At 43.9% G+C, this 25,033-nt stretch overlaps 1 protein-coding gene across 1 annotated transcript in view; it reads left to right on the top strand.

The window, feature by feature from the left end:
• The window catches only part of SCD5 (stearoyl-CoA desaturase 5), a 72,372-nt gene extending 48,855 nt beyond the window's left edge, over positions 1 to 23,517 (top strand). Inside the window, exons 2-5 of the mRNA XM_050945211.1 lie at positions 2,524 to 2,654; positions 9,361 to 9,566; positions 16,323 to 16,555; positions 23,241 to 23,517. Coding sequence (XP_050801168.1) covers positions 2,524 to 2,654; positions 9,361 to 9,566; positions 16,323 to 16,555; positions 23,241 to 23,431 — 761 coding nt within the window. The 3' untranslated portion in view covers positions 23,432 to 23,517. The remainder of the gene's footprint in view (positions 1 to 2,523; positions 2,655 to 9,360; positions 9,567 to 16,322; positions 16,556 to 23,240) is intronic.
• The last annotated feature ends 1,516 nt before the right edge of the window (positions 23,518 to 25,033 follow it).

Here is a 25,033-nt window from a genome sequence, read left to right as displayed (position 1 = left end):
TTTCAACCTGCAGGGCAAAGGTTGGGCTAGTACAGCCTGAGTGGCTGACGGGCTGGTTGTGTTAGGGAGTTAACATCCACCTGGCAAAGGCAAGACAGTCTTGCCCTGGAGGTGGATGGCAATAAGATGACTTACAGCCCCGGAGCCCTGAGCAGTGTCACAACTTTTGATGCTACAGTTTCACCCACTGTGATTATAGAATTCATAGATACTTTTGCAATCTTTTTCAGGTTGTGTGTGCAAACCTTTGCTGTTTTGCAGTTAATCAGTTTCACCAATATTTCACATCATTTCCTTGCAACCACACTCAGGAGTTGCTGTTGGGTATGATATAAACACAAATAGACAGGAAACCTCAGCGATGTGTGTTTACTCCAGGTGAGAAGAAATGCATGACATACTGACGTCTAACATTCCATGTTGAAAGGGAAAATTAAAATTCTTAATACCAGACATCTCTTGCAGATGGAATCGGTTTCCTTTTTGCTTGAATAATATTATTCAGAGACTGAAATAGGCATATATAATCACCAGACACGTATGTATTCCCAGCATGGTGAGGTCCTTGCTGAACAACACAGACAATGCTGGAACTGTGTGGAAGCCTGTTTGAGTCTACACTTTGAAATTGTTTTGTGCAATAAGTGTCTCCTGTTTAAGAAAGACAGACATGCCATAGATTGTGACAGTAGGGTAATTTTGAATTTTGAAGGTTTAAGTGGATTTTGCTTTTGAGCACTGGTCCAATTTGTATGGATTGTATATAATAGCATTTTCCCCAGCTTCCTCCTGGCAGATGAGCAGTGCAGCTGTATTATTATTCTCACAGACTTTTTTTCCTCTTTTGTTGTAAAACAAAACAACCCAGTCTATGCAGTGTTTGTTACAAATGAATTCAGAAATACTGGGGCTAATAACAAGATCATCAAAGCGTATGGCATCAGGGGACGAATGAGTGAATGAATCAAACTGACACAAGAAAGGGCCCTTTCCTGGTTCAGGAGTCTGAAATAGTCGCTGCACACAATTATTAAAAAGTTACTTCAACCAAGTACAACTGTGCTGTTGGAAATTAAATTAACTCTTTGAAATTAGGCATTTCAGATGAAAATTTGTTGTATATTTCTTGTCACCTGGAAAACAAATCTGCTACTGTGGTCCATTAGCATATACGCTGTACACAGCTGCAGCTTGCTCTCGCAATGGCAGGGAAATCAACATGAAACATTTGTTAAATTAACCAAAAGAAAAGAAAAGAAAAGATGCAGAGCTGGGGCTCTTCTATAACTCATAGAGCCTAACCTGCTTTTGGCTCAATCCTGCTAGGTGCCGAGTAGGTAAGATGTGTGTAAACACTGACTACTGTACTTATGTGCCTAACTTTACGCCTGACCCCTCAGGAAGAAAGGAAGAGTAGTACTGTGGTGATTTAAGGCAGTATGTTCATGGTTAAGTGTGCAGGCTGGTCTCTTGCTTCCAGGACTGGCAGGGGCAGGGATGTGTTTTTATTCAGCACTTGTCTTATTCCTACTTTTATTTTTGTTTGTATGGCACTATCATCCAGAGACCAAAATAAAGTTCAAGGCCCCATTGTGCTAGGTGGATAGTCTCTGCCCAAAGAGTTTATAATCGAAATAGTCAAAGGCGTGAGGGGAAATGCCATATGCCTCTTCCATAATGGAAAATATAAGAAAACAGAGAGTTTGACAGAGCCCAGAGACAAAGGAAAAATCCCCTACCCCAGGGAAAAAAAAGGAAAAGCATTGAAATTAATGTTTGTTTAGATGCTTAAAAAAAATAAATCAAATTTTAAAATTGACCATTTTGTTGCTGTCTGGGCCAGAAGTGGAAAATGCACACAGAAGAGTTTTGAAGGGGGAGAAGAAAATACCTGCAAGCTAAGAGTTCTTGAATGCCTAGCTTCAGCAGAGAGTGAATTTTTATTGCCAAGTTATAAAGCTTTGAGTATAGTGGGTTGTATAATGGGAACTCAGAGGTGTGAATGGCACTTGTTCAATTAGCTGACAAATTAGACTCATCAAAAGACCTGGATGGGGTGTGGAGGATGGTGCCCATCAAAAAGGTGGCTGCCTCCCTTCTGACATAACATAATGAAGGGAACTTAATGGCTTCTCTAGTGCAGTATAGAATGCATTAGATTAATCCACTTTTCTTAGATGCCATTTAAATTACAGTAGCATCCGGAGGTCCCAAACAACGTTGTCAGCCTGTTGTGCTAGGTAGTGTGGACGGTCCCTGCTCAGAAGAGCTTACAGTCTATATGGACAAAGGGTGGGAGAAGAGAGACAGATGACATGACTTGCCCCACATCACACAGCAGGCACCTGGCAGAGCTGGGAGTAGAATCCAGTTGTCCTGAGTCTCCAGTCCTGTGCCCTTTCTACTAGGTGACACTATGTCTCCCTGTAGGGTTGAATAGACAGCAGAAGGAATTTTTTACCAAGGAAAAGAATAAAAACAGACACTTGACATCCACTATTTATATATGCTTATGTCTTTCAGCATATCTGTGTTTCCTAATGACGGCTCTGGGGGTAACAGCTGGTGCACATCGTTTATGGAGTCACAGGTCCTACAAAGCCAAGCTGCCTTTGAGGATGTTCCTGGCTGCGGCCAACTCCATGGCTTTTCAGGTAGGGATGAGGTTGTCAGGTGTGACCTTCAGTCTTTGTGCAGTGTTCTCTCCAGGCCAGTCAAGGGTCTCTTATGTGAAGAGAGGCCAGCTACTAAAAATTCTAAGTAAACCCAAATGTCCACCTGTTTCTGTACTGTGCGAAAGCAGGGCTGCAGTGATCACCTCTTTATTTGTACACACCATCCAGTGCAAGGGAAAACCTGATCAGAGCGATGGTCCATGTAGTCCAGTTCCCTAACTCTGAAAGTGCTCAGTACCAATGCTTCTGAGGACAATTACATGCTACCATGCCCATATAATAAAGTTTCTTCCTAAAACCAGGCCACTAGAGATTGGCTTATGATATCATTTAAGCATATTTTTATCTTAGTTAATAAAACAACAACATGCTGTGGTTTTCTACAGCAGATTTACAAAGGAGGTATAATTAGCCCCATATTACAGAAGGGGGGGGAAACTGAGGCCCAGGGATATGAAGTGATCTGTTCAAGGTCACACAGCAGGCAAGTAGCAGATCTGGGAATAGAACCCAGATCTCCTGAATCCTAGTGCAGTGCATTATCCACTAGGCAACATAGTATCACTTAAATTTCTTTCTTTAGTGTAACTGTAAATAATCTTATTACTAATATAAATAACTGTCAGCTTCAATAACATCTTGAGGCACTGAGTCCCACAGGTTAAGTTATACTTTCAGCCTGTTTCCTTTCATTTGGATTGGCCACTTTCTTCTACTTGCATTATGAGAGAGGGTGAATCACAGCACCCTACTAACCTCTATCTATACCATTCATTATTTTGTATACCTCTCTTATTCATGCTGTTCTCTAAACTAGATAGCACTAATCTTAATCTCTCCTCTCATTACAAAAGAGCACAGCAGAGCTGTTGTTTTAAAGCAGTTTAGGATATGTTTGACTTGATCATACTGCCCTCGCTCCCTGTATGAGCACTGGCTGTTTTCTGCCACTCCACTGATGCGAAGCAGCCCTGCAAAGTGTCATGACATTGCTGCTTGGTGTGTTGAACAACAGTTCGACTTTTAAGTTGAATCAATGAACAAGCAACAAAGAATCAATGCAACAGTTAGCCACTATTCAGAAGAAATCTTCCCCAGTTAATTGCTGTAGACCTGCATCCACCTTGGATCCGGGTGATCAGGATTGTTGTGGTTCTTTTGAATTCTGCTTCCTGTGTTCCTGCAGATTTCCCACTTGGATACGTTGGCCTCAGTCCTCAATGATGGCTGAGGAGCGTACAGTGCAAATCCAGATAAGTGAGGTGCCTAAAAGTGGCTTTGCACTGCCTTTGCACCCCTGTTTAGTCACAATGGCACCATCCAGGTCACCCAGTGTAAGTTATACTAGCCTGAGGGCTGTTCTAATTCACTTCAGCTGTGGGGGGCCTGTGGCAGGGTCAGCCTCCACAGCACCCACATGTGGCTTGCCACTAGGGTGACCAGACAAGCAAGTGTGAAAAATCGGGATGGGAATGGTAATAGAAGCCTATATAAGAAACAGACCCAAAAATTGGGACTGTCCCTATAAAATCGGGACATCTGGTCACCCTACTTGCCACTGCACTACTCACCCTGCCTTGGCCACACACACCCCCAGCAGTGGTCTCCCTCAGCACCACTGGTGAAGCGCTCGTAACAAACTTAGACACTAGCCCTATGTGCAACATAAACAAGAGTCTACTTCTCCTCCTGGCTCAGCTCTCAGCTCTTCCTCATTCTCCTCCAGAGCAGTGACTCTGGGCTTCTCCCCACTCTGGGAATTTCCCTTCTTCCAGAGCCCGGCCGTCACAGGAGCCAGCCTTCCTCATGCAGCCCTCCTTAATCTTTCCCCAGGCATGCTTGGGAGTCCTTTCTCCAGGGCCTACACAGAGGAACCAGCCACCCTTCTACAACTCCCTGCCATCCAGCTGAGCTCTCACAACCCTTTGTAGGCATTGCATGACCACTTCCCAGCTGGGACTGATAACTGGACAGGGCCATTTGATCCCTAACCAATCAGGATCAAATGTCTGGGGCGGAGGGGTAGCTGATGAGGACAGGCTCAGCCTATTATTGTGGTTGCCATGACTGCTGGCCATTGCCTTATTTTGGCTTTGGAGGAGCTACAGCATCCCACCATGTCCAATATCTCAGTATAAGCAGGTCTCAACAGGCACTGTGGATTATACTTCACACTGTGTGCCATTGTGGCATGATGTCTCCTGCACAAATCCTATCAGATGCAGCGATTTCATCTCTATAGTCCTAATAGATTTTTATGCTTGGCGATACCTGAACTCTTTCTCTTGACCATCCATCTAGAGTTACTTTCTCAAGCTCTTGTAAGGTTGAATCACCTTTTTGTTTCAGAAATGGGGAAGTAGCTGAGTCATATTTACTTCACACTCCTGTTCCTCAGCTCATTTCTTTCACTATGTCAAATCCTACTGAGTGATATCTATTCTTACTGAGATGTGCCATTGTGACTCCGCATGGGTTTATTTTGTGTCTACTGTAGGAAACAAGCTGGTTTTGAACTTAACATCAGGCAGTCACTAATCTTTTGCTCTGATTACCTTGAACTCAGCTGCAGTATCTGTCTGGAATTTCAATTTAGTTCATTTATTTCCTATGTCACAAAGCAGCGTGTTAGAAAACCTCGCTTTGCAAGCTTTTTAAGAGATCCAACAAAGACATCTGGTTTGCATCTTCCTCATGGCTTTGTCTTCTAGCTATATGTTCATTTATGTGTTTTACTCTTGCATTTACTTCAAATGTGTGCTAATGTTTCCTGCTATTACATGTATGATACCACACTCCTCGTGTCTGACACGTTTACATATCACGTTGTGATTGCCTCAGTATTTGTTACAAACAGTTCTGGTCTCTGCTGTTTTATTTGCCCTTTTATTCTGTCATTATGCATTTTTTTTTAATTAGATGCACTTCAGCTCTTTCGCAGCTCACTAACACTTTCATTTGGGGAAGCACATTTTTCACTAACCCTGCAAATATCCATTGGTCTTTGAAAAGCCAAGTTTAATTTCTTGCACTAACATTGCTTTGACCTAGTTGTTGGCTAACCCACAACTAGCTTTATTATGTAGGCTTCTAACAGAGGCCTGGTCTACACTGCAGGAGGGTTGATGTAAGATACGCAACTTCAGCTACGGGAATACCGTAGCTGAAGTCGATGTATCTTATTTCAACTTACTACCTCAAGGCACGGGATTGATGGCTGCGTCTCCCCTGTCGACTCCGCTACTGCCGCTCGCTCTGGTGGAGTTCCAGAATCGACGGGAGTGCGTTCGGGGAACGATATAGCGCGTCTAGATGAGACGTGATAAATCGATCGCTAACCCCTGATATGGTGGGTAGTCTGGACGTACCCATAATGATCAATAGTTTCATTTGGTAAAGAATATGTGCCTTTCCCAAGTCACATTCTTGTCATTTGTAAATAACTTTGTCTAGCACTCCTCAGGCCATGTCCTGCTCCCACTGGAGTGTAATGTAAAATTCCAGTGCCTCTGGACCTGCCCCCTGTAGCATTACGGAGGATTTCAACCTCTGTGATTTCTCTGCAATGCATCTTGCTTCCTGACTGATTTGGAAGCACTGCAACTATCTCCAATAGTTCTCACCCAGTCTGAGATTCTGGTGACTTCATATGCTTCATTTTGAGCAAAGCATTAGTTTTCTTCTGATATCATTTAATAAAGGTGTGACAGACAGGAATGCTGGAACAAGACTTGTCTGGATTAATGTTATAAAAAAACTAATCCTCTTGTCACATGACAGGAATCAGGACTCCAGTGGTTACTGTTACATTAACATTCCCATACAAATGTCACTTAGTCTCACCTTACTATAGTGTGGGGACAATAGTCTAGCTGAGTTTTTTCCAGTGTCTCTTTGTTCTATAACTCTCCGCTAGAACGGAGGTTGAAAGGAGTTATTTATGTGCAGTCCTGGAAGTCTTCCAGATACAAGTTTAGGATGATGAAATTTTCCTCATTTACAGATTTGAGGCAGGTTCTTTGGTTCTGTGGCTCAGTCTCCCTCAGCAATACTAATCATTCACACCATAAAGTCTCTCAGAAGTCGGCAGCTGATATACAGGGCCATGGATGTCTACCAACTCTGGCAACAAAAGCTACCCAGTTCACAAAATGTGGACCTACGCAGTTGTCTTCTTGGACTTACTGCATTCTTCATCAATAATGGTGAAACATACACTCTGTCTTTGTTATTGCCTCACTCTCTGGATGTTTCACAAAAAAGCCCAGGTATCTGTCTGCTCTCTTCTCCTGCTGAAAAGAAAGTTGCTGAAGCTGACAGTAATGATTCTATTGCCCTTCCTGAAACACTTGCCGCTTTGGATGGCGTATGCTGCATTGCCTTCCATGTCATGCCAAGAGGGGAAGGAAGAAAAGGCCACTCTGCTGAATGGTTTTTGCTTAACACACTGCTATAGATGAGAGCACAGACTAACATCCTGAAATGCGGGGGCCTAAAGTTAGGAGCCCAAATTTATAGTTAGGCATCTAAATAAGTGGCCTGATTTTCAGACACATTCAGACAATGGACACTCAGGACCACTGAAAATCAGACCACTTATGGTATTTCAGTCCCTTCAAGTGCCTCATTTTAAGTACCCACTCTTGAAAACTGTGGTTCTAGAATTTATGATTGACCATGGGACAGGTAAGCTTGTTAACAGCCATTCTTTGCCATCAGACTTTTAAATGACCTTCATATCTCATGGCAGCTTGAGCAGACATGAGCCTGACCTGTAATTTGGATCCTGACCTGAGATCCAATTTCAGAGGGTTTTTGGATCTAAGGTTTTTGTCCCGGCCCATTTGCCCATGAAGGAACCAGATCCTAGAACAAAGGCACTCTAATCTCTAAATGGGTACACTCCCTACCTTCTCCCTCTAACAACCATCAATACCGTTGACTTCCCAAGTCGCTTTCACAAAAACCTCAAGATAAAAATAAAACTAGTGACAAAAGTACAGTGAATGAAAATCATCTTTGGCTTTTCTGAGCCTTAATTTTCCAGTATATCTGTTGGCAGGTTTTTGTTGGTGCTGAAGCTACAGATAGCTAAGGAGTTCAAAATTCTGTTGAAGCTGTGTTTTGGCCTAGGGATAGGCTACTGATGTTTGTTCCTTCTCCCAGGTCTTTTTGGCCCGTCGTCACATACTGGGCCCACTCTTGTAGGGTGCTGAACTCCTGATAAGTTCAATGGGAGAAGAAGGTAGTTGGCACCTCAAAAGATCTGACCCATTTTCTGTGCTGCGTTCGTCCCTAGAGAAGTTGATGATGATGGTGAGCTGTAGGCAGTGGCTAATGTGTGGGATGGTAATGAATAAGTACCATTGCTTGGTTTGTGGACAGTACAGTGACATTGACCCCATTGTGGAGCAAACTAAACCAGAACTCAGAAATAAGACATCCTCCCAACTGTATCTCCTCCAGCAGTATGGTTTTTTTAGAGTGAGAGTTACCTGTTTCCAGGCCAGATGCTGTTGACTTAGAGACCTGCAGGAAAAAATATCTTCAGAAAATATCCTCTGAGCTCTCTCATGGATATGAGCTCCAGTTAGGCCACTAGTCTGCAGTAATCCCTGTGAAAGTGAATCGGATTTCTTTCAGCTCTGGGTCTTGCAAACACTGGTTTCTTCCTAGGGCAGTGAATCTGCATCCTGGGAAAGAAAAATGCCCATGATGAAAGAGATGTAGTATTGTGGGCCTGCAGCAGCTGTGACTTTCTGCAGAAAAGGACCTGGGGATTACAGTGGACAAGAAGCTGGATAAAGTCAACAATGTGTCCTTGTTGCCAAGAAGGCTAATGGCATATTGGGCTGTATTAGTAGGAGCATTGCCAGCAGATTGAGGGAACTGATTATTCCTCTCTATTTGGCACTGGTGAGGCCACATCTGGAGTATTGTGTCCAGTTTTGAGCCCCTCTCTACAGAAAGGATGTGGACAAATTGGAGAGAGCCCAGCAGAAGGCAAAAAAAATGATTAGGGGGCTCAGGCACATGACTTATGAGGAAAGGCTGAGGGAACTGGGCTTATAGTCTGCAGAAGAGAAGAGTGAGGGGGAATTTGATAGCAGCCTTCAACTACCTGAAGGGGGGGTTCTGAAGAGGATTTAGCTAGGCTGTTCTCCGTGGTGGCAGATGACAGAACAAGGAGCAATGGTCTCAATTTGCAGTGGGGGAGGTTTAGATTAGATATTAGGAAAAACTATTTTGCTAGGAGGGTGGTGAAGCACTGGAATGGGTTACCTAGGGAGGTGATGGAATCTCCATCCTTAGAGGTTTTTAAGGCCCAGCTTGACAAAACCCTGGCTGGGATGATTTAGTTGGTGTTAGTCCTCCTTTGAGCAGGGGGTTGGACTAGATGACCTTCTGAGGTCTCTACCAACCCTAATCTTCTATGATTCTAGGAAACAGTAGGGTCTGGCTAAACGAGTGCCAACCTTCTGTGTATATAAACACACATTTCCCCTAGTGATTTCAATCCCTGATTTAATCTGACGTGATTTATTTTTCCTAACCGATTCAGAGAATCATTCTGTGGTTCAAATATATTAGGGTGTGGTTGGAGGGTGGAGGGAGCGAGATAAGGTGTTACCAAAGTCATTATGCCAAGTCTGTATCTCTCACCCAACCCTGGCTGTCTGCACAGAATGACATTTTTGAGTGGTGTCGAGACCACCGGGTGCATCACAAGTACTCGGAGACGGACGCTGACCCCCACAATGCATGTCGTGGCTTCTTCTTCTCCCACATTGGCTGGCTCTTTGTCCGCAAGCACCGCGATGTCATCGAAAAAGGCAGGAAACTGGATTTCACTGACCTGCTGGATGACCCCGTTGTGCGGTTTCAAAGAAAGTAAGTGAAAGCTCTGGAACTGCTCCCAAGGGGGGATCTGAGCAGAAGTTTGGGGGGAACGAGAGTTATGGGGAGGGTTCCACTTAGTCTATTTTTGATACATTATTTTATACTTCCCTTTTCTTTCCTCCCCAACATGCCCTTCCCTAAACTTGTCTGGAAATAGTAGAGCCCACCCCATGCAGTGGTAACCTGTTGGGTATCAGAAGATCAGTCCTGCAAGCTCTTACTTCCAGGCCCCCTTGCCGGAGCAAAGTGCCCCTTTCTTACCTTCCCCTCTTTCAAAAACACCAGGGCATGTAGTCATGGGGGATGGAGAAAAGTCTGCATCTGGATCTCTAATTGGATTATATCAATTAATGCAATAAACATGATCATTAACAGCCTCAGTGAGGAATAAAACATATCCCTCTGTCTGAATTATCCGACGATCACCAACCCAGCCTACAGAGCCCAGTTGAGCTGAACTGCTGCCTCTCCTAGTACCTTAATTCCTGTATAAAACAAGTTGTCGTAAGCTTGGCCCGCTGGGTTAGTACAGACCAGACTGCAGCCTTCCCCAGTCCATTATCGTCACTATGGTAGGGGATACGGATCTGGATGTTTCCGCCTATATTGAAATTACAATATTTTCTATGATGAGTAGTTACTGCCCAGGTGTAGGCACTATTCCCAGCGTTGAATCTGTGCACAGGAGGGTTCTAAAAGCCAGATTGGATCAATTCTGTTTGGTAAGCAGAGTGTTATTTTTGGACTCTACTGGGAAGAGAGTGCAGTCATGCCTGTCTTTGCATTGCAAAAATCCCCAGGAAGGGCTGAACTAATAGCTGGTCAATGGGACTGGACCAGAGATGAAACTGATGCAATGCGTTGGTCTAGTTGTTTTAGTTGCTTTTTGGAGAGCAGTGGAGAATTCCCCAGGACTTTGCAAATTCTCCTTTGCAGTGTGTTTGAGCTTCCATCATGGTCTTCTCACCTTTGCATGAGTGAATCATATCCCATCTCAGACAGGCATTTCTTGTAGTGCTTATATAACTGTGGCATAAGGTACATTTCTGTGCAGGGAAGATTGTCTTAGCAAGTAATGTTGCTCTGAATTTGACAGTTGAGTTTTGGACTATTTAGTCTAGTGAATTTAGAGTTTAAATTTTCTTTTTCTCAGGAACATGCACCTGTTTATATCAACACCACATTGTTGTAATAACAGAAGCTTATTATTTACTCCCTGGAAAAACAAAGAAGTCTGATTAGTGGTAATAATATTGAATTGTACCTCCATAGTGGATTTCTTAGGACCAGATTAGGTGACATCCTTACTCACTCTGGGTCCAATTCCATTGTCAGTTACATTAATGTAAAACTGGAGTAAAACCGTTAATTTCAATGGAGCTTCTCTACATTTACACTGGTGTAGCAGAGAGCAGAACTTGGCCTACTGAGAAGTACCTTAGTCCATGAATAATCAACTCCATTAACTGCAATGAAACTGCTCAGTGGTTCTCAACCAGAGGTTCTGGGCCCCCTGGGAAACTGAAGTAGGTTTCAGATGGTCCACCTAGCATGGCTGATGTTAGACTCACTAGAGTCAAGTGCAGAAAGCCAAAGCCCCACTGCACAGGACTGCAGCCCAGGGTCCCGGGCCCCACTACCCAGGGCCGAAGCCAAAGCCTGAGCAACTTAGCTTTACAGTGTCCCCAGTGGTGTGGTGCCCCGAGCAATTCCCCTGCTTGCTACCCCTTAACACGGGCCCTGGCTTTTATATGCAAAACAACAGTTATTGTGGCATAGGTGGGCTGTGGAGTTTTTATGCCTGCTGGGGGGCCTTCAGAAAGAAAAAGGTTAAGAACTGCTGGTGTAACGTACAATTCTGTGTGAGTAAAGATACAACAATCTCTGGCCTTTAACTGCACATCATGGGACAAAAGCTCAGAATGAAGGACTTACACACACACACACAATTGTGCTCCATGTTTGCAGAAAAGGGAGGTTCACTTATTTTGCACAAGTAATCATTAGAGTTGACCGAAAGATTTCGAGTAAGAACTTTTTTTCCTTGTAAAATGGCTGACTTTAAACCATGTTTTTTGCAAAAAACTGTCCCCATTACTGAATTTTTTAACTCTTTCCTAAAACTTTTGTGGGGGGGGGGGTTAAACTGAAAATTTAATTGCATTTTTTGTTGAAATGTGTAGTGGCACATTCCATTTGCTGAAACCTAAATTGTTGATAAATAAAAAGCTTCTATCAACATTTTGATAGCCATCTTGATAAACTAACAAACAAAAAACCCACAAAAATAAAAATGATCTTGGCAAAATAAAAACAACTTTGAAATGTTTTTCTTTATTTTAATTTTGGACCTGGTCTAACAATAATATTGCCTCTGTGACAGCTGCATTTCTGGCGCCACTGTTTTACAGTAATGAAAGCAAGATATTGTGAGATCAGCATGGACGGGGGTAAATTTGGGTTAAAAATAAGAGGTGCCCTGTCTGAGGCCCAGTTCAGAGGGATACTAGTGCTTAAAGTGGCCTGAAAAAAGTTTTTGTGTGTGTCATAATCTGGAAGCAGCAACTTTGGTAAGACTGTAGAGTTCCCCTCAATGACCCATCTTGTTTTTTTAAATTGTTTTTTGCCAGGTCTGTGTGTGACCCCTTGCAACTCTCCTCCCGCAATTTTAAGCACCGAGGGATGCTGAGCCAGGGCTCTCTCTGCCTGTCAGTCAGAGGATAAATTGGCTCTCATTCTCCAGGGCCGAGTCCTTGTGCGACACAGCATTACCCTGCTTGCCTGTGGTACCTTTACATTCTCTTGCCTGCCCCTGATTTTGTTTTATCTTCAGACTATCCAGCTATTCTTGGCCTGTTCTCCATCTTATTGCGCATTATCTTCTATCTGTCTCTCTTCATCTTCCCCACCTCTTGTGCCTCTTTGCTGCTCCTCTCTCTGTTGAATCATTCCACCTGGCTTGCTACCTCCTTTTGTCACATAATCTTTCTGCCATTCACCCTCCTTTCTAGGGTTACCAGGTGTTCAGTTTTTGACTGAAATGCCCGGTTGAAAAGGGATCCTGGTGGCTCCGGTCAGCACTGCCGACCAGGCCGTTAAATGTCCGACTGGTCATGCAGCAAGGCAGGCAGGCTTCCATCTCTACTCAGTTCCATGTGGCTCCCAGAAGCGGCGACATGTTCCTCCAGCTGGGGGGGCAGCCATAGGGGCTCTGCACGCTACCCCCGCCCCAGGTGCCGGCTCCGCAGCTCCCATTGGCGGGGAACCACGAGGTGCTGCGAGGGCAGCACCTGAGGATGGGGGCAGCACATGGAGACCTCTTGGCTGCACCTCCACCTAGCAGCTGAATATGGTGACTGCTTCCAGGAGCTGCCTGCAGTAAGCGCTGCCCGGAGCTTGCATCCCTCACCACCTCCTGCGTGCGCCCCAACCCCCTGACCCAGCCCAGAACCCTCTCTCATGCTCCAAACCCGAGCCCCTCCCACACTCTGAACCCCTCATTCCCGGGCACATCTCACAGCCCGCACTCCCAGCTGGAGCCCTCACCCACTTCTGCACCCCAACTGCCTGCGCCAGCCTGGTGAAAATGAGCTCCTGAGCAAGAGTGGGGTGGAGCAAGTGACAGAGGGAGAGGGGATGGAGTGAGCAGTGACGGGGCCTCGGAGAAGGGGCAGGGCAGGGCTGGGGCCTTGGGGGAGGGGCAAGGCAAGGATGTTTGGTTTTCGGCCATCAGAAAGTTGGGAACCCTACTCCTTTCTCTCAACTCCCGCCACCGCCTTTTTGCCTCCTGGCTTAGTTTAGCATTCTGCTTCACTTACCATCCTGCTCTCCCTTTCTTTTTGCCTCTTGCACTATTCAGCTTTATTTCCTCTGTGTGTGTGTGTGTGTGTGTGTCTTGTTCCCCTTCCCCAGTCCCCACATTTGATCATACAGACTTGGCTGAACTGTTGGAGCAAGCTGTCACATTTCAGAGCTTTGTAAACTACTTTCCCTCATGAAATTCTGAGGAAGAAATGGATCGGTCAGAGTTACAGCTGCTTATAGATTTGGGGGCTTGATTGAAAGTAAATGGGTGTGAACCCCTGGCCTTCACTGGAGTTGCACCTTCATAAACCTGGTCTGTATCTGGAAGGCAAATTCAGGCCCAATGCAGTTTGTTCTGTGATGGAGACTTGGTGCCCAATCAAATCAGTCTAGATGCCAGAAGATTATTTTAAAACCAAAAGTAAAAAGGCTAAAATCTTCTTGCAGTTACATCTGTGTTACCCACTTAAATGACAGAATTTTCAGTCAGATTTTGAAGCCAGAAGGAACCATTATGGTCTGGGCTGACTTATAACGTAGGCCATAGAACCTCTCCCAGTCATTCTTGCCCTCTACTTCTGCTTGAGCTAGAGCACATCTTCTCATTTTCTTCTTCCTTCATGGAGGAGTTTGGGCCTTTGCAATCTGAGTAGTGGAAGTGAAAATAAAAACCGTGCCAATGGCCAACATGCGCAGTGTGCTTCAATACCAAAATATAGAGAAACATGAAACTGCATGATCATTCTCCTCTCATTGAATCTGTGCTAATTCCTTAGCATCAAAGTTCTCGGTCCATCAAAGTGATTAGCAGACCTAAGGGGATGGGACTGCTGCCAGTGCAAGTTGTGATTTACTAGGGAAATGAATCAGGCTCAATGTGCCTAGAAAGAACTTTCATATGTATTGTAACAGACCTGTAGCCTCTTAGGAATTTTATTCATGGCTGTTTTCACTCTGCTGCTGCAGTCGTTTGGTGCTTCATGCAGCAGTGGGGAGAGAACGCCAATATCCCAGCTCCAAAACCAGAGTTTCCTACGGATGGTGCTCAAGAAGAATCTTCACTAGCTGTAGGATAATAGCGCATTTGACACACACACACACACATAGTTGGGCAGTCCAGCCCAGCTGATATACCTTAATTGCCATTCTGGGACATAGGGCAAATGGTCTTTGGTGCATGTCATAAAGACAGGCCCCAGCTGCAAAGTTTGCAACCAAAATGGAACTTTTGCAAAGTTCCAGGGTGTTCAGACAGTGGGGTTGCGCTGTACAGTTTGATCTCTGTATTTTGATCAATTGTAATTTACAGCTTTAAATACTCTGTCATAGAACCTTGAATCATAGTCCTTTTCCCCTTGAAACACACAACAAGCGAGTTATGCATATCTGGAGCTTCCCCTGCTGCATTCAGCCTTCCCCCAGCTTAGCCGACATTACCTGTCTTTTCCCCGTAGACAGATTAATGTTGAATGCAATTTTCACTCTGACAGAAAACAGCTGCAATTTTATGGTAATTTTTTTCCCTTCAGCAAAGTCTTTTAATTATTCCTCTTTTAGTCAGCCTGCGCAATTTACCATTAAAAGCCGATACGTCTTCCATGTAGCCTATTGACAGCAGCTGACAAATAGGCAAGGAGAGAGCTGAAACGAAACTACCAAACACTCCACTACGAACATTCTTGTGGAGGAACAGAAAAGCTCCTGACATTTAACAAGCGGTGTATTGGCCTTACCGCTCACGAGTAATTAATCTTCACACTTTAGTTTTGAAGCGGGCTGTTGGAAACATAACCACAAAGGTGGGGAGAAAGGGAGGGAGGAAACAAGCTTTTAAGAATGAAAAATTATTTGTTACCTTCCTAATGCATGATTGTTGCTGGCAGCTGTTTCGGAGTATTCCGAATAATGGTTTAAAAATGTGTTAATAAAGCAGAAATCTGCACTTGAAGGTACAACTGAGGGCAGATTGCATTTACTTTACTTTAAGTCAGCACCGGTTTTTTTTGTGCAAAAACAAATTAAGGTCTAAATGGCTGAATGCAGCGAATATCTGCTCTAATGCTATTTTTTTCAGTTTGGAAAACCAGTTACATTTTAGACTTTTTCCCCTGCTGGAGTGAGTTGATGATCTGCAGGGCTCCTCTTCTGCTGCAGTTCTGTTCCAGTGAACTTTCTTTGGCATAATAATGATAATACCTGTCTTTTACATAAGGCTTCTCATCCATAGAGCATCTTACCTCCACTTTACACATGGGGAAACTGAGGCATGGAATGGTGAAGTGACTTGCCCAAGGTCATACAGAAAGCCAGTGGCAAAGCTTGGACTAACCCAAGACCACTTTACTGCTACTCCTATGCTCTGTCCACTAGGCAACGGTAGCACATATGGCTATCAGAAATGAGTTAAAACTCCATGGTTCAGCACCAAGTGAGTAAACTGCCCAATAGCCAGTGAAATATACAGATGTTCTTCTCTTTAAAGAAAATAAATCTCCCAATAAATAGCTCTGTACAAGGCTTAGGGAAAAAGGAGGAGTTACAGGAACTGCATGCCAGATTTTCATTTAAAATATATTTTTCATATAATAATAATAATTAATAATAATATTTATATTACAGTAACACTGAGAGACCTTGAATGAGCTCAGGGTCCCATCATGCTAGCCACTGTATACACACATAGCAAGAGAGAGCCCCTGCCCCAGAAAGCTTACCATCTAAATAGACTGCTAGGACAAATGAAGTACTATTATTCCCATTTTACAGATGAGGAATCCAGACACAGAGAGATGAAATGACCTGCTACACAGGGAGCCACATAGGGCGTCTGTAGCAGAGACAGAAATTGAACCCAAGTATCCTGAATCCTAGTCCAGTTCAGTAACCATGCAACTCCTCCTCCTGTCACAGTAATGTTACTCCTGTCCCTTTCTCTCTCTGTAGGTACTATAAGAGTTCGGTAGTGCTAATGTGCTTTGTGATCCCCACCCTGGTGCCCTGGTACATCTGGGGGGAGAGTCTGTGGAATTCCTACTTCCTTGCTTCCATCCTTCGTTACACCATCTCTCTCAACGTAACCTGGCTGGTCAACAGTGCAGCTCACATGTACGGCAATCGACCCTATGACAAGTACATCAGCCCCCGGCAGAATGCATTTGTCACTTTAGGAGCAATTGGTGAGTACCAAACAAAATGTATCTCTGAAGCTTTACCCTGGGTTATGTTGTTCATTGCTGAGCTCTAGCTAGAAGTGGGATTTCCATTCACTGCAAACAGAACCATGCACAAAGGATGGTCAGCAATCCATTCCTTGTGTGCTTAATCCTGGCCAGGATTTAGGGAGTCTGTCTGCAGTAATTCTGTGCAGCACTGTCTGTGATCCAGACAGTGGACCATGAGTACCTAGCATCCTAAGTAAAGATTCCTTGTGTGTTAATTACACCAGAGTCTTGTCTCTCTCCTCTCACAAGGGGCACTAAACTAAATCAATTTCACCAACTGGCCAGGCACTCCCATGGCACTCAGTTATGAAACAATTATTATAGTCTTGGCAGGAGTGGGTGTGTATCTTCAATCAATGAAGACTGTACCATAGCTGAAAGCTCTTCAAGATACTTTCCTCTGCCCATTAGCATCACCTCTGTCTTGCTCGGGGTCAGCTTCAGCTAGCTGTTCTTCACCTGTGAGCTGATCTTATCCAAGCACTAGGCCCTCTTGGTGGTAGTGCTGTGGTCATATGTGTGAATGTGGTTGTATGTAGATGTTGAAGAGGATTGGAGAGAGAACTGATCCTTGTGGAACTCCACATGTGAGTAGTCTGGTAATAGAGGTGCAGTTTCCCTGCACTACTTGTTAGATGCATCCCTCCAGAAAGAGCTGAAGACATTTTAGCAAGTTACCCTGGATCCCTGTCATCTCTCTCAAGTGAGACAAGAGAATCTCAGGCAACATTGTGGAATCCTGCCAAGAGATCCAGGAGGATGAGAATGGATCTCTCTTCTCTATCTGCTGGCAGGAGGAGATCATCCAGAAGTGCCACTAGGGCAGTTTTGGTTTTGTCCTGGTCTGAATCCAGAATGAGATGGTCTAGGATACTGGCTTCAGTTAAATGAGCTTGTCGTTCATCTTTTGCTAGCTTGTCTATGAGCTTGGAATGAGAGGTCTGACAGTGGATGGTGGTTGGCTAGGACCGAAGCATCCAGGGTGGGTTACTTCAGCACTGGTTAGGCTAGTGTGTGTTTGAAGGAGGAAGGGAAGTTTCCTTCTGTGAATGAGGCATTGGTCATTTCAGTCAGGAGTGGAACCAGTTGTTCCTGACTCTTTCACAAGTCAGGAAGGGCATGGGCCGGATTCACAGCTCTTGGGTTAAGACTCCTTTAAGGTGTTGAGATCTTCTTGACGAATGAATACTGGAAATACAGGTGAGCTGTTTGGTTGGCGGGTGGAGGTGGAGTGGATCCTAGCTGTTTGAGAAGGCTTCCTAACAGTGCGTGATGTTTTCAGTGAAGTAGGATGATAGATCTTCACAGCACTTGGTGCTCAGCTCCACAGCAGGCCGTTGTCATTCAGGATTAATAAAGCTGTTTACCATTCTGGATAACTGCCTGGGGAGGGATTTGGCAGTCACAGTGGAGGCTGATAGGAAGGTTCTCTTGGCCTGTAATATAGCCTCTGCCTAGACTTTGAGGAATTTGTTATGTTTTATCCTCTCTGAATCAGCCTTTGTTTTCTTCTATCAGTGCTCAAATTTCCATTCCTTTCTCTTTACCCAGCATAAGGTGCAAGTAGCAACAGAGATCTGTGTGAGCAATGTGGAGGAAGGGGTCATGTGGAGGCCAGTGTGTCAATGGCTGACTGTAGAATGGTAACTAGGTTCTCAACCCCTCGTCCTGTGGATGGAGTGCTATTGTCCTTTGGCAGGCTTTGAAACCGGTTGGAGTCCATGAGTGTTCATGGTTGAATCAGCATCACTGGACCTTCTTGTTGCCGGGGTGCTGGAAGGTCTCTGACCACTGCCTTCGTGACGTGATCATCTGTTTAAGACAGTGGCTGGGTTGTGATGTCCTCCATTTTGACATCTAGGCCAAAAAACAGGTCCAAGGTGTGACCAGCCGCGTGGGTTGGATCAGAGGTGACCTTTTTATGTCCTAGGGTGGCAAATGAGAAGATGGGGCTTTGGCATCAGTGGCCTTGTTGAATATGTGTGGTGAAATCTCCCAGGATGACAAGTCAGCGGCATTTCACCCCCATCACTGACAAGGGGTCGGTGAACAACTTTATGGATCATTTAATCTGTGGTGGTTTGTAAATGAGCATAAAACCTATGTTAGCTTTGGGTCTGGTTTCGACTGCCAGATGCATCAATTCAAATGAAATTGTCTTACGTGAGGCACATCTCCTTGCATTGGATGTTTGCTGAGAAGATGAATGCAGGGCTGTCTGCCTTCTTGTCCTGTCTAGGTCTGTGATGTACCGAGAATCCTGGGGAAACAAGGTGCACTAGCACAGGGCTTGCTGCAATATCATCCAGCCAGGTCTTGGGGATGCAGGCTATATTGTGTGCTTTGTCATTGATGAGGTTGTATATTATTTGTTAGCGGCAAATCTTGCGTTGATCATCCTCAACTTTAGTTTGTGTTGCCTGCTTCTGGTGCCCACCTAGCAGGGCCGTCCTTAGGATTTATGGGGCCCTACGCAGTATTATTAAACTGGTGCCCCTATGCCAGATGGCAGCCCAAGCTCACAGCCTGGTGGGGTAAGGGGAGGAGAGACTTGACAGCAAAGGATAATGAGATGCCCGGCCTGCCTCATGGTGGCGGAGAGTCACAGTTTCCCGCAGAGACTTCCATGCCCTCTCCCTCATGCAGAATGGACATGAAGAAAGTACCTAATTAAAAGCACTAAAATTTCGGAATAAAAAATGTCAGTCATAGGTTTTTTGATATGCCCTGAAGTTTGTCAGAGATTTATTTGCAAAAACTTCATAGTAAGGGTGAGTCAGTTGTCCTGCTGAATACACCTTACATATAATGGAATATATGATGCAGCTCTTCTCTGTTTTACATTTTCTTAATCAGTATTTCTAAACTGAATTTATATTTTAAATGTACTCAAATCTTATGCCAGCGTTCCAGATTACTACATATTTAACTCACTGAAACAGACATTCTTTTAAATTAATCAGAGAGGTTTAGTGTGTTCATTACAATGTTCATTGCTTTTAGAAAAAGGGAACAGTAATTTACTTTGTGTGATCTCCATAACAAGAGACATGGTTATGAAATTTCACCAACTTTAAAAAAATATGTTTCCAAAGATTTTAGGTATAACAAGGATTTTGTCTTACTAAGGTACTGATTTTGCTGGAGGGTTCTTTTAAAACTAGTTCGTCAGATAGTCAGAAGTAAAGAAAGGGAAACTCTTTGTCCAGCTATCTGGAAGGGAAGGACTGTTGTCCCTTTAAGGGCTCTCTTCAGTGGGGAATGGGGGGAGAGGTGGTGAAGGGATGGACAGAAAGGACACAGGAAGACTTGGAAGCACTTCTTTTTTTTTTAACTATAGTAATTAAAATGTGTATTTTAGATAAGGGAGGTCTTTTGAAGGATTTATTTAAAAAACTGTATGTCTGAAGATCCACACATTTAAGGCTAAAGATGATTGTGCATCTAAAACTCTGTGCAAGCATTTTTTAGAAATGTGATTTTATAATCTTCACCAGCTCACTAATGAAATATTTTTAAAGCAAATTTTAAACTAAGGTCCTGTAGATTGACATGTTCTGTGTAAATATTACATTAATGCACAACTGTTTTTGTCAGTAAAGTCAGAAACTGACAGTATAAAAATTTATTTGGGCATAAGCTTTCGTGGACATCTGATGAAATGGGTTCTAGTCCACAAAAGCTTATGCCCAAATAATCTGTTAGTCTTTGAGGTGACACAAGGACTCGTCCTTGTTTTTGCTGATACAGACTAACAGGACTACCACTCTGAAACCTGTCAGTATATACCTTGGGGTTGGCAAATGCCTGTTAAATGGCTTATTACCCCTTGAATGTCTCTTTAACAGTTTCAATGTTGTGCTAATAGGTCTGGCAGGCTGGAGGTTTTTTCACTTTTAACTACTAGATTCCCTCCCAAGGAAGACTCACCAGGCTAGAGCAGCCATCTGTGGGAGCCTGCAGGAAGGGTCAGAACAGGGATAGGAAAACAAGAGGGTGGACACTAAAACCCAGTGGTGCCCCAAATTTTCAGGTGCCCTACGCAGCTGCCTATGTTGCCTATGCCGCCTAGGTAGGGGTCCTGTACAGTGTATCGGCGTTAAATGTCTGAAATCAGGTTTCTTTTTTCTGTTTCCTTGGACAGTTCCTCCCAATTAGAACAGTAATAGGTGATGTAGAGGTTGGCACAGGTTGGGAAGTCATTAAAAATTCCACCCTTAGATTCCAAGTACGGATTTAGGCTCCTATGAGGTACCTACTTTGGACCATCTTAGCCTCTATATTCATCATACATAACTGAACCTGACTTCTGCTCTTTCCGCTATCAGTGCTGCTGAGCTTGTGACCATCTATCTCCTCCTCCTTCTTCCCTTTTAATCACAATAATTTTGCCTACTGGACGGCACACACCTGTGTCCCAAAACTAAAGCTCTGACCTGCTACTCTAAAATAAAAATGGATATTTCCCACTTCCCAGGGCTAACCCAGCATTACCTGAAGCCTCACGCCATACGATTATCCTCTTCCCCTATTATTTGAATAGACGTAGTGGCTATTTTGACAGTCAGTCACACTGTTGCCACACGTAAATACCACAAGAATGTCAGACACCCTTGAATGCAAATGTCAGGGCCTGGCCACGTTCCTCTTGAACAAGTGCTGCAATGAAGTGGATAGGAAGGGTTATTAGCTGCCACAGGGGATGTACAATTTTTTCTGTAATAGAAAGGAAGTTAGGGAGCTTATCTCTGCTCTCACCTCAGCCTGACTCTCTCTCACAGCAGGTTTTCTCGGCTCCCTGCTGCTGCACAGTTTTTAACCCTCTCTCTTATAACTGTCTTAAGAGTTCTACCAACAAATGACTCAAGCCCTGTTACACTCCTCTCTGTTACCTTAACTGAAACATCCCTTCAGCAACGAGATATTTGACGGGGTCCCTGAGCTATTGCTCTCAGAATGCTAAACTTATTCTTTTGGGCTCATAAAATGATAGAAGATTCAGGTTGGAAGAGACCTCTGGAGGTCATCTCATCCAAGCCCCAATGTTCTGCTTCAGATACATGTGTGGGGCTCTGGCTGACGGCAGCATGTGCTGTCTAATAGCTGGACTGGATGCTGCCAAAGGCTGTCAGGAATGGGAGACTGGAACCAGGATTGAAATCAGTTTAGCTTCTAGTGTGTGTGAGACAAAAACGTTGCACCGCCCTGTTACAGAGGCCTGGTTGAGCCTCAAGCCTCAGTTGAGCTGAAAAAATATTTGTTTTGTCTACACTAGCAGTCAAGCTGTTTTCAACAGTGGGTCCATCTGATTCGTTTGTGACAGCCTTGAAATAGGCCATTTCTCCTGTGTGATAGGGCCAAAAGGGAACTTCTTCAGTCATTCTCATCTGGGGGCATCCTTGTAAAATCATGTTGGATCACTCCTGTCATGGGGTTTGTGGGAGCACCTCCCTGTGGCCACAACTGAGAGTTAGCTCATGATCAGTCTGATGCCCCCTCCTTCAGTTTCTCACCCCATAGTCTCTCTCTCTCTCTCTCTCTCTCTCTCTGGAGTCAGGTTACTGCTCCTCCACCCCTCAGGGTGCTCTCTCTTCATGGCTTGGTCCTCTGGCCAGGTCACTGTAGTCCTTCCTTTCTGAGGTCTCAAAGCCCTACTGGACAAACTGTCTCAAACAGTCTTCTGCTCCACTGCCCAGTCTGTGCCACTTCCCCAGTGGCTGGTAGGAGAACCCAGACTCGCCCTCTACTCCAGGTTCCAACCCAGGGACTCTACAACCAGCAGGCAAGGTTTGCACTGTCCAGACCTTGCTGCTGTTTCCCTGAGCTGCATCCTACTTCACCTCTATCTGGCTCCTTCTCCACCCTCATCTGGGTACTTCCTTCCCTCAGGGCTAAGATCCCAGGGCTTCTAAGCTCTTCCTCCCATTTGTTCCTTTCCCTCTCTAAGCCCAGAAAGTTACTGCAGACCCCTTCTTATTTTCTAATTCCTGGATTTAGAGCAGCTTAGCCTGCCTCTTGCTCAGCTGGGCTTCATCTACTAAAAGTTTCAGCCCTGACTCTTCTCCCCTCCACCTCCCTGTGCAGCCTGTCTCAGGGTTAATTGCCCCTTCCTCTCTACTCAGACCTTGTGTGAAGTAGGCACCCCATTCCCTTCTTGTTTTCCATCATGTGGTTTAGCAATAGGGGATTGTTTGTCGAATGTCTTTGCTATCCCCTCTCAATGGTGGAAGCAAAACCACAATGCACTTTTATTGATGTGATGACCAAGTTTGCTACAGAAATCTCGCATAGATATAGATGTAGCTTAATTCAGTTCACATGAGGCTACATCAATGTAAACCAGTTGTAAATTGAGATGAGTATCCACATCGCAGTTTGCCCAGTTTAACTAAATCAATGTAACAGCCAATATCTGTGAAACTGGTGCAACTTTTGCATATAGGGAAGCCATAGATAGATAGATGAGGCCATGATCCTGCAACTTTTTCTCTCTGCATTTTAAATCAATGATGCACCTGGTGGGGTTATACCAAGGTAGAACATGTTATAGGATCAAGTACCTTCTATCTACCTACCTAAACTATCTAATCACAAGACATATGTTGACCACTGCACTTAAAATCTCTTTTTGTTTTTCCAGGTGAAGGCTTCCACAATTACCATCACACCTTTCCATTTGATTATTCAGCCAGCGAGCTTGGCTTGAAATTCAACCCAACCACATGGTTCATTGACTTCATGTTTTGGTTGGGGCTGGTTACTGACCGAAAACAGGCTCCCAAGGAGATGATCTTAGCCCGCAAAGAGAGGACTGGTGATGGCAGTGCTTGAAAATGTAACATTTCTGTGTAAATCTACGCTGTCGTGTGTGTATGTATGTGTGTGCGCGTGCATTTTTTCTTTGGGAAAAGTAGTGTTTTGTTTTGTTTTTTTTTTTTTCAGATAAAATGGGCTAAATTTAATCCCTGGGATAACTCTGACTTTAGTGGCTTTATGTCAGAGGTGAATTCAGTCCCATTTTTTTCTCCTATTAGCTGTCTTATGTCCGAATCCCAGACTATTAAGTGTAAAAAATATTGGATATTATTTAATATTAGCGTTAAACATCCTAGATCTTTGATTTTAGTCATTCTAGTTTAAATCCTGTGTACACTGTAATATGCTTGTTCGTGTTAGCCCTGGCAAGATGGAGGAATTAACTATCCTTTCAAAGTGCGGTTCAGGTGAATGTCTGTTTGTTTTTACTAGTCAACCAAACATGCTCTGAGACATAATTTTTGGGGGGGTTCGGGATAGGGCCTGATATGCTGTTACAAAAACAAAGAGAAAAGAATGTTTAAAAATCCCCTATACTGGGGGAAAAATCAGTTTTAAAAAAAGATGTTTGTCTGAAAATCTGTTTTCTTCTTTTTGTTTGCAAGACCCTTGCTCCATTGTCTTTGTTTATATAAATTCATTTATTGCTAAGCAGGCTATTGTGTTAAAAGCTACACATTATACAAGTCAAAATACAAACTGATGCCATGCTTAGCAGATTCATTCATTGTCACATAAACATTGGAATTTGTAAAGATATACTGCTCAGCTAAGTCTTAAACCAAAAAAAGCTTCGATTTAAATGTTTGGAGACCTAATTTATATTCTAACAGGTCACAGCCACTGCTGCATGCATATTTTAGCTACTTCTGCAAAGTAGGTATCTTCATTTTTTTTCCAGCTTTCACTATCAGGTCTTTAAAACCTGGCCTTTATCTAGATCACAGTTCCTTTCCTACTGTTACAACTGCATGTAGCCTCTACTGGTTTCAGAGCAAAATATATATAAAAAAAGTTATGTAGCTTCTGGATTTAACAGTTGCCTTTTAAAAGCAGCATGTCTTGGGACCTACAACCCTTTGTGTTAGATGGTAGCCAGTGCAGGAGAAAGACTTTGTTGTCTGCACTGAAGCACTTTTGAAGACAGGGGGCCTGATTCTCCTTTACATTAAGAGTTTCTACCCTTAAAATGCTACAGCTGCATCGCTTGAGTGTAGACACTGCCTATACTGATGGGAGGGGTTAGGTAGTGTACTCCACCTCCCAGAGGATGGAAGAATTCTTCTATCATCCTAGCACTGGCTACATGGGAGCTTTGGTCGGCTTAACTATGCTCTGGGGGTGTGTGGATTTTTCACATAGTTAAACCAGTCTAATTTTCTAGTGTACCCAGGCCTGAGATTCCCTTTACCCTGTTCTGCCAGTGTGCATATGCCCACTTTCACGCCCATTTACACTGCAAAGGGAGGAAGGGAAAGAAGGTCTTAATATAATTGAGAATCAGGACCAGTTATTTTCAGGAAAGATGTACAATTTTAAAACCAAACTCAGTTCTTTGGGGTTTGTTCGGGTTTTCTTTAGTTTTGTTTTTCAAATGATGCCAATATAAAAGAATTG

This window comes from Gopherus flavomarginatus, chromosome 3 (assembly GCF_025201925.1).
Source record: "Gopherus flavomarginatus isolate rGopFla2 chromosome 3, rGopFla2.mat.asm, whole genome shotgun sequence".
Lineage (NCBI taxonomy): Eukaryota > Metazoa > Chordata > Testudines > Testudinidae > Gopherus > Gopherus flavomarginatus.
Note: the sequence above shows the minus strand (reverse complement) of the source record. Positions and strands in the feature narration are given on the sequence as shown.